The sequence below is a fragment of the Astatotilapia calliptera genome, chromosome 4, assembly GCF_964374335.1.
Source record: "Astatotilapia calliptera chromosome 4, fAstCal68.1, whole genome shotgun sequence".
Lineage (NCBI taxonomy): Eukaryota > Metazoa > Chordata > Actinopteri > Cichliformes > Cichlidae > Astatotilapia > Astatotilapia calliptera.
This window is the reverse complement of record NC_137425.1, coordinates 4,757,344-4,772,407: the sequence shown is the minus strand read 5'-3', so window position 1 is coordinate 4,772,407 and position 15,064 is coordinate 4,757,344. Positions and strand designations below refer to the sequence as shown.

The 15,064-nt window shown below is 42.9% G+C and overlaps 1 protein-coding gene across 2 annotated transcripts; it reads right to left on the bottom strand.

Moving 5' to 3' along the window:
* Positions 1–8,399: 8,399 nt before the first annotated feature.
* Positions 8,400–14,636, bottom strand: kcna7 (potassium voltage-gated channel, shaker-related subfamily, member 7). 2 transcript variants are annotated; one of them, XM_026164108.2, is made up of 3 exons: positions 14,497–14,636; positions 13,320–14,072; positions 8,400–10,409 (listed from the first exon to the last, which is right to left on the bottom strand). In XM_026164108.2, exons 2-3 carry the CDS (start codon positions 14,001–14,003, stop codon positions 9,474–9,476), a joined length of 1,620 nt encoding a protein of 539 aa, XP_026019893.1. In that variant the 5' UTR covers positions 14,004–14,072; positions 14,497–14,636; the 3' UTR covers positions 8,400–9,473. The 2 variants fall into 2 exon arrangements, with proteins under 2 accessions (XP_026019893.1, XP_026019894.1); XM_026164109.2 differs by having other exon boundaries at positions 13,320–14,023.
* Positions 14,637–15,064: the final 428 nt, after the last annotated feature.

The following is a 15,064-nucleotide window of genomic DNA, read 5'->3' as shown; positions in this document are numbered from 1 at the left end:
TTCTGCAAAAACTGAAAATCGAAAACTCTCGTTTAGGTTCGTTAAAATTCGAGTTTGTCTCGATCGACATTTGCGGCTGATGGAGTCCAAAGAAGAAAGCGCTAATCTGCCCTATGGCATGAGAGAGCTGCCCCTTCAGCGCATGACGTGGGAATATCATGTCGCACCATCTGAAGGGAAACGAGGGTCAGGAATTTAATCACTGCAGCTATCACTGTTCAGAGCAGTTTGTGTGTGAGTGTTGGGGGTTTGGGGGGTCACGGGTCACAAGGAGCATCATCTGCTCCTTTCTATTATCTTCACTCCAGCTCTGTTTCAACATAACATCAGGACAAAAATTTAAGACACAGAAGCCATTTTCACAAACTAGACGAGAAAAACTCTTTTTGCAAAGAAATATATTTAAAGCAGTCAGTATTTAAAATTACAGGTGCTAAGAGGTATTCCTTATAGTATAAACAGAAATACAAAGAATTATATGATTACATTAATCAAAGTATGAATCTTGTAACTATTTTCATGGCTGAGTGCTCTGAGAAATAATGATCTGATATATCATCATGTGGCCTGAAAGTTTTCCAAAGCTCAAATTGAAGCCCACAGCATCATAGCCAATTTCTAAAAAGCTGCGTGTGAAAAAATTACAACATCTCTTTTAAATAAATACATAACAGAGACAGATTTTGTCTTGAACTCTAAACTAATTCCATCTTTCCCTCTTCACATTCTAAATTGTGTTTTTTTTGGTAGCGTAGTATAAAAATAAAAGATAATTTATGCTCTGAGTTCGAGATGGTTTACAAACGTGATGATTTCAAGGTGGAACACATTAATCTGAAGTCTTTCTGGCATATTCTAAATCAGACCCACAAGAAGCAGGAGTGAGCCTGGCAGCCTGGTTTGGTTTTAAAACTCAGTCTGACATCTAGAGGCTGGATCGCTCGGCACATCAGCCTGCAGCTCTGACTCAGAACATTTCTGAGATTTCACAATTTTATCAAAGAACCTGACTCACACTTTGTCCAGTACCATCGCCTCCTGTACACATGCCTCGTGATGCTTCTGTAAACATGTTTAGACTTGAGCACTCGTCATTACATTTTCCCACAGTCGCTGCACACGGAGTCACGCAGAAGGAATTCGAAAATGCGTGAGTGATAAAATGCGACCTTTGTTCAGTAAGGAAAGATGTATACATGATCATCTGCACTCAGAATACAAACAGGTAACACTATGCCCACATGCTCAAGATAACTTACAAAACCAGCTTTTAAAGTCTGAAATGATTCATGTTCCTTACTTGTTCTATTCAGCTAATACTCGTTACAAAATCAAGGACCCGTATCTCTCTTCTCTCACTGTAATCTTGGCATCTTGATACTTAAGATTGATTGAAGATTGAAAAAATATTTCTGAATATATGTTTTCCACATCGTTTGGCCAGAAGACAGTCTGAAATCTGTACGACTGTATATCATCACACGAGCGCATGCCACAATAGATTACACCAGAAATACTTCTGAAGGAATTTTCTTTTTCTTACGCAGGATCGCAGGGAGTCATTCTGAAGAGGGCACCCTCAGAGGTCGCTCACTGGTGCCTTACTGTAAGAATGTAATGACTTGGCGTCTGGAGACTTCTCCAGAGCTCCTCTTTACTAATTTTAGAGGAAAGACCTTGCATAGTTCACATGCCCTGTCTGTTGTGTGAGATCTGCCACTTACGTAATGTCTTCTGAGACTGACGTATAGAAAGGAATGCACGGCTTCGATGCCTTTTTCTGTGTAAATACTGCCTGTTATCACAAAGGTTTTCTTATTCGACACAGTGTGTACGCTCGCGTCAGCTGTTTTCTATTCTTCTCAGATGAGTTTCTGTGTAAGACATTAGCTGATTTCATTGTGCGTCAAATGACCCGTTCACACAAGATTCATTTCATAATGCATACTGATAAAAAAAAAAAAAAAACATAAAGATGAATGGAAACCATGCTGTTTTAGCAGCTGAAACTACCTTTTATGTGCTCTTTAAACTCATACGGGAGTACCTTTTTAAATTTGCTACATCTAAAATGTTCTAATCAGATCTTTATACCATACTTGGTTTAGGGAGGAAGCATTTCCTGCAACGGCACCTGCCTCTGAAAGTTGCCAACTCTTCATCCACTCAGTACTAAGAGGACAATATTTGAGTAAGTGGGCTACAAACATTGTACAGATGTGGACAACCAGCCTGTCTGGTGTGGTTACTCAGTTGTGAAACCACATATACTTCAAGATTTAGGTGATTCCTGGTTTAGGTGTGTCGACCATGGTTCACTGCACATCATTGCAATGCACCGATTTGATTTGTAAAATTACAATAAAAGTCTATAAATATAAAGTCTATAATTTAAAAAAACAGACATTTTCATGACTTTCGCATTGTATTATCCATCTTCTTCTACTTATTTGGGGCTGGGTGCGGGGGCAGCGGCAGAAAAGCCCAGACCTCCCTCTCCCCAGACACCTCCTCCAGCTTGTCCTGCAGGCCAGCCGAGAGATATAATCCCTCCAGCGTGTCCTGGGTCTGCCCTGCGGCCTCCTCCCGGAGGGACATGCCCGAACCCCCTCAACTGGCTCCTTTCAATGTGGAGGAGCAGTGGCTCTACTCTGAGCCCCTCCCAGATGCCGAACTTCTCACCCTATCTCTAAAGCTGGGCATAACCTGTGCGATTTTTGGGCGATTTTTCAGTTGTGCGACTGTTTTGGGGATCGGCCCGAGTTTCGCCTTAATCATGTGTCGTGCATGGTGTAGTATACATGGGGTAACGAGAAGCGATTAACACCTCACGACCAGCTCCCGATCAGCAATCGTATGGTCGCAAGAAAATCAAACCTGTTTGAAATCCTGTCGCCCCTCGTCAGGATATCAATGCAACCTCTCACATCCTCTCACACTGCGCATGCGCAAACACAGAAATGAAAGTAAAAAAGATGGAGTAGCATGGCAGCGCAGTGTTAGAACTTTGGCAAGCTCATCCGAGCCTTTTCGATGTGGTCTAACAAAATCATTTCGACCGCAACAACCGTGAAAAGAGTTGGATGGACACTGCTGCTCAACTGCAGCTGCCTGGTCAATGTTTTTCATTAGCAATTTAGCAAAGTTGATTGGTGGTGTGTGTGTCTGTGTTAGTGAAAGAGAGAGAGGGTGAGCAAGATGCAGATTTTGTGTTAAGCTTCATGTTATGGACGCACAGTGTGAGCACTCAGGTCGCATCAGAGCATCAGGCCCTGCATCGTGACTCATGAACTTCTAACCCCCGAGATTCAGTCGTACAGTTTGAGCAGGGGCTGAATAACGCAGCTGAAAAAATCCTAGTGTTTGTCCAGCTTAAGAGAATGGCCAGGCACCCTTCGGAGGAAGCTCATTTCTGCTGCTTGTATCCGCGATCTTGCTCTTTCAGTCACTACCCACAGCTTGTGACCATAGGTGAGGGTAGGACTGGCGGATTGGCGGTGGTAGGATCGACCGGTAAATTGAGAGCTTCGCTTTTACACTCAGCTCTCTCTTCACCCATACCTCATTGTATTATTTTTATTTTTAGTTACTTTCTATTATTGCGATCCTAAAGTCATGTTAAAAGAATAGACTGAAAAATACAGACCAGGAAAATAATCTAAAACCTAAAAATACCATATAAATGATCTGACTGAGAGGGATCTCTTGTGACCCGAGCCCATGTGTCACAAGTGCTATACAATTAGTTTGTCCTTAATAATGAGCTGCAGCCGAGCAGCTATGGAAGACATAACCAGCCAAAATCATAAATAAAACATTATCCAGATGACTTGCTTCTGTATTCATAGGAAAAGTAGTAAAAGTTTGGGGAAAATAAAAAGATGGAACAATGCAAAACATAAATAAATAATTAATCAATGACATTTTGATAAATAAAGATAATTCGGTGAATTAATAAGAAAGGAAAAATGCTTGAGAGGCAAGGTGAGGCAGAAATATAAACTTTGTAACATTTTATGACCTGATTCATGTTTCCATTATATTTTTATGTTATTTTGATCTTCTTTTGGTTGCAGTTAACATCACAATCATTGAATTAGATTCTCTGTAAACAGTCTATGACTGATCCACTGATTATTAAACAGCTGCCTCTTTGTTGCTTTCTGCTGTGACTAAATTTATTCTGTACCCACATCATGCTTTTAGCTTTATTACAGCCACCCTTCAGTCCCGAAGAGTGTTTGAGACAAAGAACAGATTTTAGATTTACTATAAAGACAAACTGACGTTGCGCAGCGCAGTGTATCAAAGAAAATCAGTGACACAAGGATTATGTTGTGGTAACTACTTCATCCAGAACACCCCGTGACAGAAAGCTGTTCTGCCCCCAGCAAATACCATTTCTGCCACCCACCCCCTCTGCCCTGTATCGGTTACACATAACACATAAACTGGCTCCGGTCCAACTACATGAACTCTGTCTGCACCACTGCCAGCCGATGAGCAAGCTCTTTGTTATCCTCATAAGCATAAGATTGCAGCGCCACATTTCTGCCATAACTCTGACAAATGCAGGGCATCAACACCTTAAACACTCCCGCCACTTTTAGCTGCTCTATAATAGTTTTATCTTCATGGGATATCCAATTTACTCAGTCAAATGTGCAGCAAATGGACATGCATTAAAAAGACAAAGTAGTCTAACCTATAAGCAAATTAGAATTGCCAACTGACCCACAGTAATCCCACTAACTGCATGTTAGTGGGAGTTTAGGAGTTTAGATTGTGGGAGGATGTCAGAGTACCTGGAGAGATCCCATCCTGATACAGGGAGAACATGCAACTCCACGTATAAAGGCTGCGCAAGCAAAATATGTGAAAAGATTTTAAAATGACTTGGTGAAAAATAAATATTGTTATAGCTAACTTCATTATCTGCACATTTACTCAGCTGGTTCTTCCTGCTCTTGTGCAATCACTCTGTCCTTGCCTCCTTTGCACTGACAATCATACACAAACACTTTACATTCAGCTAAACATAACAATATAATGTGATAATTATTGTAAGAGCAGGCTGGGAATCCATATTTGATATGAGTATAGCACACAGCTTGGTTATGTGAAATCATCGTCATGAATTTCTCGCCCACACTGTCATCCTCTCTCAGTCTTTGTGCTGTAACCCAAAAGTTAAATGTAACAGGGAAACACAACTTACAAATGAATAAAAGGCATAAACTGCTCCATTTCAATTTACAACAATATTCAGACTGAAAGCAGGGTGCTACTGAACATGAACTGACCAGGATCAGGATCGGTACTGTAAACAAGCAACAGAACAGGAATAGAAATGTTTTAACAAACTAAAATAACAAAGTACATCAGCTCATTTGCTGGTAATACCAGCAGACTAGTGGCTCAGAAAGCTAGAATTAGCTAATAATCTCTAATGATTTAGGCTACAACACCTCTGAGTGAGCGCACTGTAACATCATGACATCAGCAAGACTGCACAGTTTTCATTCTCTCCTGACTCCAAGTTGGCAAAATATAACATTAGAAGAATGTCAATGTCAGAAAATAATACTAACATACATTATCATTACTACTATTACTATAATATTATACTAATATATATAGTAAAGGGGAAGGTCTATACTAGACCTCAGACCCGCCCCTTTCCTGATGAGTGCCCTTTTCTTGAGGCATTTTTAATTTATTTATTTTTTTGTAATTTGTGTGTGCATGTGGAGTCCTGCCTTTGCCCCTCAACAGTATCATTTAACTGTTAATCATAATTTTGCTAAATAAAAGGACCTGGCTTGCATCAGTCACATGACCACCATTTACCAATGCTCACCCTCGACAGGAGAGTCCGCTGGTTACGAGCCGGACCAAACTCAGAAAGAGCACGTGCATTTTTTGCCACCTGGGCGGTAGCGACTGTACGACATAGGAGTAGTAGGTTATTATGTACACGTTGGTAAGATGTCTGTGAAGGTTCTCAGTCATCCAGGTCATTGTAGTCAAAGGAGCTTGCAAAGTAAAGCGTCTGGACTTCTTTAAGTTTCTTAAAGACGTTTCACCTCTCATCCGAGAAGCTTCTTCAGTTCTAAGGTCAAATGGTGGGGAGTCCCAGATTTAAACTAAATGAGAGGTGAGATGAGAGGTGAAACATATTCAAGCAACTTAAAGAAGTCCAGACGCTTTTTTTTTTTGCCTGTCCCATTTGGTTCTTTAGCCGTCAGAATTGTTGTCTGAAGACCAACAAGGATACCCAATGGATTTACTTTGCCAAATGGATCATCGTGGCATTGCCGTATTGATCCATTTGATCGACCTTTGTTTTTATTATTTATTATATTTTATTTTCAGATGTTACAGACGGGACAGACATGAGTGAGGGATAGGAAAGGGAGAGAGAAAGAGGAAGGAAAAGAAAAACAGAAGGGGAGAGGGACAGCGAGAAAGGGGGGGAGAAAATAAAATCTCCTCGATCACCTGTTGAGAGAAGAAGAATAGAAAACAAGCAAAAAAAAAACCAAACAAACCAAAGCAACATACTAAACACAACACCATCGCATTAATCTAGCTAAGTGTAAACAGCAGTAAATACTAAAAATTCAGTGTTGTTGTGCAGCAGGCAGGACAGACAGCGCACAATGTGCTTTGAAGTAGCAGCCAAGAAAGGTGTAATTTAAGTCTACGAGCAGTGAACACCCGTGTGCACACCTGTGTGGATCAGCGCGCTTGTATTCAAATGGTTTCCACATGTAATGGTCTGCAAGAGGATGTAGGGAGCCATAGCCCCGTCCCCCAGGGCATGAAGCAGGCATGGAGGAGATCCAGGCCCCAGACATCCAGAGGCCTCAGAGTGCGAGAGCCCAAGGAGGACCACCGGAGGGGCATCCGTGCCACCCTCATGGGAAGGGCTGAGGATCCCCAGACGAGGCGTCACCCAGTAGCCACCGAGCAGAAGCTAGAGGGGGCTGCACCGGCGTGCCCGCCGGCTCTGCCGGCAACCAGCTGTGCCAGAGTGAACCGAGCTGCAGGCCCAGAGGCCGGAGGCCCGAGGGCCCCCCGCACCCCGGAGGAGGCCTGACCGAGCAACAGGCGCCAGGCCCCGCCGGTAGCCACCGGGAGTGAGCCGGTACATACCTGAGTGCCCAGCCCTGGACACCAAGAACCACCAATGCACCGACCCCTGAGGGCATCAGTCACCGGCAGGGAGTGTGGTGAGGGGAGATAGGCCTTGGAGGGCCTGGGAGTTCCCAGAGAGGTGGAGTCTAAGACCCGACCTGACATATAGACACAGACAAACAGGCACACACAGACACAAACATGCGTTCCCACCCTCATGCACACATATACAAACACTCAGCACTCACCCAACGTAAGGATTGACATAAATGGACATGTACACACAATCACACTCCCCAAACATACTCTATACCCCGGGTCCAGGTACCCTCGCCCCCAGAGGGGGAAACAGAACCCAGACCCAAGAGATGTTACCCTTCCCCCCGAGGTGGAGGCAAGCAGACCGTCCCAGGCTCCGCAGCAGCAGGGAGGCCAATCGGACAGCCAACATCTCCTCCCCCCCCCGCCCCGATGGCTAGCAGAGAAGCTAGACGCTTTTCTTTGCAAGCTCCTTTGACTACACGTTGGTAAGTTGTGTTGTGGCAACTGACGAATTGAAACAAATGAGCGTGCTGTGTGTGCAACAATCATTACCTGTCCTAGTCTGGTCATTAGCTGCCAGCTAACTGGGTAAGGGTGTCATGGGTCTGTAGCTCTGTCCACCGTTTTAGTGAACATATTTACCTTTAAAGTAAGTTACAGGGCTTTCCCTGCATTTCTGGAGGGCTTACATTTCACTAAAACTGATCTAACATGCATATCCACATAATTATGGATTTATATTTTATATTTATATATGTATTTTTTATTCTCATTACTTTATTATTATAGACTAGGAATAAATAATAAGAGAAGGATTCTGAATCAGCACCATGATGAAAACTTGTGGCCATAGTACTGTAAACACAGTATTCTGGAGAAGGTATAAAATGTCACTGCATGTGTCTGTCCCTCACCAGATGGATTAAAAAGGGCACAGGTAACAATGACACATGTACCAGTTGTTACATTGCAGAGGTATTCAAGTACAAAAACTATAATAAACACAATTGCAATCTTTTGGTTCTATAACATTTTTATATCATTACTTTGTCATGGACTAGGTGCAAGACTTGTTAAGTGTAGACAATTAAATAATAGATTAATGCAATAGCAAATTATGCCTAGTTCTCAGATGGACAGCAAGTAGAAAGTGATAGATGAGATGAGGAGATGGAAGGAGGAAGAGAGGCGAAGAGTGAGTCACAGGCAGAGCCTAGTTTATTTCCCACAGTTCTTTTTATTCTTGCCTTATGATTTCAAGCACTGTTACCAATCTTTGCATTTTAATATTATCTCATAGCACTTGTTTAATAAGCTACCATCTCTCCTATGGACTTTTTAACATCTACAGTCTCAAAGCAATAGAGCCCTGTCTTCTAGCACTATCAGCAGCAGGAGCAGCAGCAACCCCTCAACAGCAACATTGTACCCCATCAGGTAAAACATAGACTAAAATAGTCATCGTTTTTTTTATATGGTGCATCCTTTCAGTTCATCCTCTGTACAGAATGCTTTATTCTGATTGGCTGGTTGCTTAATATGTAACGTGTATATAGACTATATAGACAAAAGTACTGGGCCACCCCTGTTTGCCCATGAAAACCCATTCCACGAAACTCCCAGCACACAGGTTTTGTGCTGATGTTAATGCCAGTACCATGGCTAGTTGCTTGATTTTATACACCTGTGTCAATGGGATTGAATTCAGACAGCTGTAGTCGAATACTGTTTCCATATAATTTAAGACAAGATATTGTAATATTATACACATGACAGCGTACATATTGACTGGAAAGCTGTACAAATAAAAGTGATTTGGCAGAAAATGAGGAGAAGCAGAATTTAGTGCTAAAGTTTTTTTTCCGGAAATTATCTGGTTAAAGGAAATTCTAGGTCCATTCATTACAGTCATTCTACATTCATTCTTCCTGTGACCAAAACATGTAAGTAACTGTCATCTGTGTTTGGTTAAAGAACCAGAGGGGGTGGTTGTAATTTAAATCATTTTGCAGCTGGTGGAATATTTGTCATGTGAGTTGCACAGAAAATGCTTTGAGGCATCTGGAAACATTTTACTTTTTTCTGTTTATTTCCTGAGGAAAACGGATGCTTCGTGAGTAGCTGTGAGTCGAGTATAATCATGCAAAAGCTTCACATATAAAACTATGTTCACATGTCACTGCACTTCTTGGTTTTCATGTCTCCCTCTGCGTGTCCTTTCAGCAGTATCTTTTTATATCTTGGCTCTGTTTTCTTGATGTGTTGCCATGAGTTTAGCACTCTGCAGTCTGTCAGACCTGAGTGACACGAGATTCCTTAAAGAGGAACCCCATGCCTCTCTGATCCCCATCTACCTGTCCTGCACAAAGGCCTGTCAAAAGAGGCCCATTGATCGGAGGGCAAATAGCCCTGTTCTGCCCATACAGTGGTGCGTAATCCCTCATATATTCAGGCCACTCATCCATTCCATCCTCGTCCTCCTCATCTTCATCATCATCTCCTTCCTTTTCCCAGAGCGATGTGGAGACATGCTGGTACACCCTGGTGTCCTCGCACTCCATCTCTCTGTGGTAAAAGTAGCTGAAGTTGGACACAATGACAGGCACAGGCAAAGAGATGGTGAGCACGCCAGCAATGGCACACATGGAGCCCACCAGCTTTCCCCCAACTGTCCCTGGGCACATATCGCCGTACCCGACTGTAGTCATGGTCACGACTGCCCACCAGAAAGCCTCTGGGATGCTTTTGAAGTTTGTTCCAGAACTGTCCACCTCAGCGAAGTAGACGGCGCTAGAAAAGATTATGACGCCGATGAAGAGGAAGAAGATGAGCAGCGCAAGCTCTCTCAGGCTGGCCTTCAGCGTCTGGCCCAGGATCTGGAGGCCCTTGGAGTGACGAGAGAGCTTGAAGATCCTGAAGACTCTCACTAACCTGATGATTCTGATGAGAGCCAGAGACACGGAGGGCTGCGTACCTTTGTCCTTTGCTAGCTCCGTGCCCACTGTGACAAAATAAGGCATGATGGCGAAGAAGTCTATGATGTTCATGATGTCTTTAAAAAAGTGCATCTTGTTGGGAGCGCTAATGAAGCGCATGATGAGTTCAAATGAGAACCAGCAGATGCAGATTGTCTCTACTATGAAGAATGGGTCCTGGAAGGCAGTGAATCCAGGTGAGACCAAGATGGTGTTGTTTGATATGTTGGGGTGAGGAGCGATGGAGTATTGCTGCAAGATAAATAAGGAAGTAGAAGAGATTAAACTCAAACATTAGATTAAAAGAAAAATCAAAGCATATAACCTGCACTGCCCAAAAGATTCAACTTATTTTCACACACTCGTTGGTTTGGAAGAAGAAATAGGAAAATAGAGAGAGAGGAAAGGTAGGGCAGTAGTAAACAGCTCCATGGAGATGATGTTTGCATGAATGTAAACAGAGAGAAATCAAGAAGGACAGAGTAAACATAAGGAGGAAAGTGAGAAGTAGTGATTATTATCAAAGTTTGTCCTCAGCACATTTGAAGTATGACATCTGTCAGGATCTTGTGAGATCTCTGATACGGTGCTAAAGTCTCTCTCCTCTCCATTTTCGCTCTCTTAGTTTTAATGCTTTTTTTTTCTCTCACAGACTTTTATAAACCAGTTTCTCTATATTTAAACATAAAACATTCACCTCATGTGACTCAGGATTGTATTACAGCCACCTGACACTTTATTTAACCCAGCTGCTTTTTTTTTCTGGGAACAAGGTGCAAGTTTGGAATAACTGTCTTTTAACAACTTATTTAAAGTTACTCTAAGCATTTGATGGCCTTGCAGTACATACTGTGCTCAACTCTATTTCCTATTTCCTGTTAATTAGATACACCTGGCTGAAAATGTCTGGTATAACAAGCCTGCAGTAAATCCTGCTTCCGTCAAGGTCACAATGTTCAGGCTTGGTTTTGATTCAGCTCTTTGTGGTGGGTTTGAACTGTATTCTGATAGATGTTTGGTTATCCACTAAAATAACCATTCAGCTCAACCAGCATCTCCCTAATTCCACATCAACCCAAACCAAACACTGTAACCTTGGCGACGGGAGAGTTTACTGCAGTCTGTTCGTCTTAAATTACATTATCTTTAGCTAGGTTGACCTAATAAACTGGAAACAGCATATGTTTCTTGTGTCCTCGTGTGTGCTGCTTTATATATACTTTGAACTGCCTGTGACATTTGCAAAGCAAATTCTAAACAGACACTGCTCAGATTAAGGTGAAATATACTAATGGCAGGTTGAATGATGTTAGTGTCCATCACTTAGATCCAGGCTGTCACATAAAACCAACAACATGCATGGTTCGAGATATTTTTGTTTGTAAGATTTTCCATCTCGTGAGTGACTGATAACGTGGAGATGGCTGTGCATGTATGTTTATTTTGGCTTGCATTGTATCCGAGAGTATTGCAGGCTCTGATCACTTTAGTATGGAAGACAAATCTGCTGGTCAGTTAAGTGGCAGAGCAGGTTGTTCATCAGTTTCGGCTGCTTTGGTGGTAATGGGATGAACAACAGGTGCACTAGAGGGGCAACAATGAGAGAACCCCCAAAACAAGAATGGTTTGGGAGTCGTGATGGAGGCTACTGACAACTTTTCCACCTCTAATCTTTTCTGTTTCTTTTCATTAGTTTTGCATTTGGCTGTCTCCCAGAACAGTCTCAAGATCATGGATGAGATTCTAGGAGACATGCAGTTACTTTTGGAGAGCTGGACAGGGCAAAACCATAACCCATCAGTGGGACCAGTGTCTGCTCCTTTGTGCAAGGAGGAACAGGAGGAATGCTGCCAGACCCCTACAAAGTAATCTCCAACAGGCCACTGGTATAAATGTCTCTGACCAAACAATCAGTAACAGACTTTGTGAGGATGGCCTGAAGGCCTGACATCTTCAAATGGGCCCTGTGCTACTTCTCCACCAGTGGAGCCTGATTAGCATTTGCCATAGAATACCAGACATAACAGATCCACCACTGGAGTCTGGACATAATCTGGGTCTGCAAACAGAATGGCTGAAACAAAATGTTACAATGGACCAGTCAAAGTCCAGATGTCAACCTAATTAAAAATCTTGTGGCGAGCCCTTCAAAGAGCTGTGCATAAATGAATTCTTACGACCCGCAATGAAGTGAAGCAACTCTGTAAAGAAAGGGGGCCCAAATTCTTCAGAACTTTCATGGAATATTCATTTATTTTTCTATTTGTTAATTGTTTTGGCAGTTTTTGTCCTCCATACATCAACATATCTATCTCTGTTTACTGGAGTAACGAGGGAGTGGTGGTGGTGCTTTGGAAGCATGCACGTCTGCTACCTGAACCTCCACAATCCATCTCGTCTCCAGGCTGCCGGAGCACATGCAAGACAAATTTAATTTTGCCGTAGTCATCAGAAAAACCGATCCGTCTCCATCTTTTCCATGCCGTTTTCAGTGTGTAGCCTATGAGTCACTGTGTTTATTAATACGGGCTTTGGTTTATGTGTTGATGGGCTCTTTGGGGTGTCCTTCCTCTATATATAGCACCTTTAGATCTCCGAGGAGTAACCTGAGACAAGCTCATCTCCTTTCCTGCTTTTCATGCTGGCTTCTCTTCGTCTAAGTCCTTCCACTCTCTAGTGCTTCTTCCTACTTTTAAAGCATCCACTTCATTTGAATTAATCAACTAATAAGTAAAACTCTCAAGCCGCTTTACCTGCTCTCTTTTATCCCTCATATTTTTCCACTGGTGGTTTAACTGCTCTCCTCATCTCGTACTTCTTTCCTCTCAGTCTAACTGGATCAGATTAAGTGGCAACTCCAAAATAATTTCAGCAGATAGTCTCCTTTACTTTCTTTCTTTCCTCAGCCTTTGCTTTCCTTTCCATTTTTCACTCAGTGTTGCTTCAGGAGATAAAAACATTTTCATCTTGTGCTGCAAAGTGACATCTGTCTGCACTTCTTGTGCTTATTTGTTCACCTCATCACTTTCCTGCAGTGTTACGCTGTGTTCTCTAAGCACCCTGTCGTCAGCCTACTCCCTCACTCATGCGGTTATTGCAACTGACATAACTTTCCTTGTGCAGCCCTGTGAATACCGGTTTTGTAGATATGAGCATCCTCACCTCCCTACGCTCCTTTTCATTTCTGAACTCAGGCAGGGTCTCCAGGCAGAAGATGAGAATGGAGACCACAATGACCATGACACTGATGATGGCGATGATCCGGGCTCCGCTGGAAGATTCCGGATACTCAAACAGCATCCAGATTTGCTGCTGCCACTTTTTTTCAGGTAGAGGTCTTTCCTCCTCTTTGGCGAAGCCTTCATCCTCTTTGAAGTGGTCGATGATCTCCTCTCCGAGCTCGTAGAACCGCAGCTCCTCCAAGAACATGTCCAGGGGGATGTTGGCGGGCCTCCGCAGCCTCCCACCTGACTGATAGAAGTAGAGGATGGCGTCAAAGCAGATGCGGTTTCTGTCCAAGAAGACTTCATTCCGCAGAGGGTCGAAGTAGCGAATTCGACGCTGGGGGTCACCCAACAGGGAGTCTGGGAACTGAGCAAGGGTGCGCAGCTGGGTCTCATAACGCATCCCTGACACGTTGATGGCCAGACGCTCCGTCAGAGCCCACTGACACCGCCGGCGGTTCTCCCTTCTGGGATGCGCTCTCGGCTCCTTGCTGCTCTCTTTCTCCAACTTGTTCTGCTTGTTTTTGGCCTGCTTATCTTCATCACTGACCTCCTCGGATTTTTGTTTATCTTTCGTCTCACCTCCACCTCTATCTGTACCTCCCCCCTTATGATTGTCCATGTCTCAGCCTGGAATAGTTCCTTTTTAAAAAGAAAAGAAAAAAAAAGTACTTTTTGCTGCTTCTTTGTTCTGCAAGAAGAAAAATGTAAGTTACCCTGACAAGTTCACTTCAACAACCTTTACAGATAGTTACAACATCTTAATAACTGTGTATAAAAGGTGTATAAAAAATCAATTGTACATTGTAAGTATACATGAGTAAAAATTTATGAGCTGATTATTTTACCAAATGTCTTCATTTTTTACATATTTTTCTACTGTTAGACTTTAATGTAACACCAGAAAATGTTACACCTGTACAAGCTTCCCTGAACTGACTTCTAGGTTAAATCAAAATGGATTTTAAGATGATTTCATCTGTCTATAATCCATAGACGTCAGAGAAACTGCTGTCAGCTCCACTTTTCTTAAAACATGCTATACAGTGTGTTTGTTTAGATTGATTTCATACTGCATGCACAAATTCCAAGACATGCTGTTAGCGTAAACCCACCTTAGTTGAGCTCCTCCTTTCACCTGCCCTACTGGCAGCTAACGCTTCAGGCTAATGCTTCAAACCCCAGGCGAGTGACCATGACTCTCCTGCTGTTCCTTCACCTCCATGTGCCTTCTGGGCCGACCCATCATCACACCATCCAGGCAACCCCTCCTGATTCTCCCTTGAGTCACATTTAGGAGGTGAGGGGAGGAGATAGAGGGAGCTTCTTCAGGGGCTGCTGTGGTGTTAATCTGCCACCCTGGGTAAAGTTAAAATTGTTAAGCTTGTTTGTAGGTCACTCACTGTCTGCGCTTGCACCCTTACGCTGTCTCTCGCTCTCAGCATGGGAAATGCTGTTAGGCGGAAATTCAATCTTGGACTTGCTCCTTTTCCAAGAGCACGCTGCCTATTCGCCCACTTTTTCTGACCCCAACAAGCCTCCTCGCTCAAAAATGTCAACCTCTTACAACCCTCAGTCTGTCTTAAACATGCTGTGCATTCTTACATACACTTGTAGCCTGATCTGTACCTGAACTAAGAAGTTTAAAAAGGAGAATAAAAAATTAAATAAGGGAGCAGTGTT

Bases quoted from the DNA above. Each gene is read 5' to 3' on its own strand.
- kcna7 (XM_026164108.2), bottom strand. From the start codon at position 14,003: ATGGACAATCATAAGGGGGGAGGTACAGATAGAGGTGGAGGTGAGACG. The intron at 10,410-13,319 runs GTGAGGATGCTC...TTTATCTTGCAG, and splicing joins ATGAAAAGGAGCGTAGGGAG to CAATACTCCATCGCTCCTCA.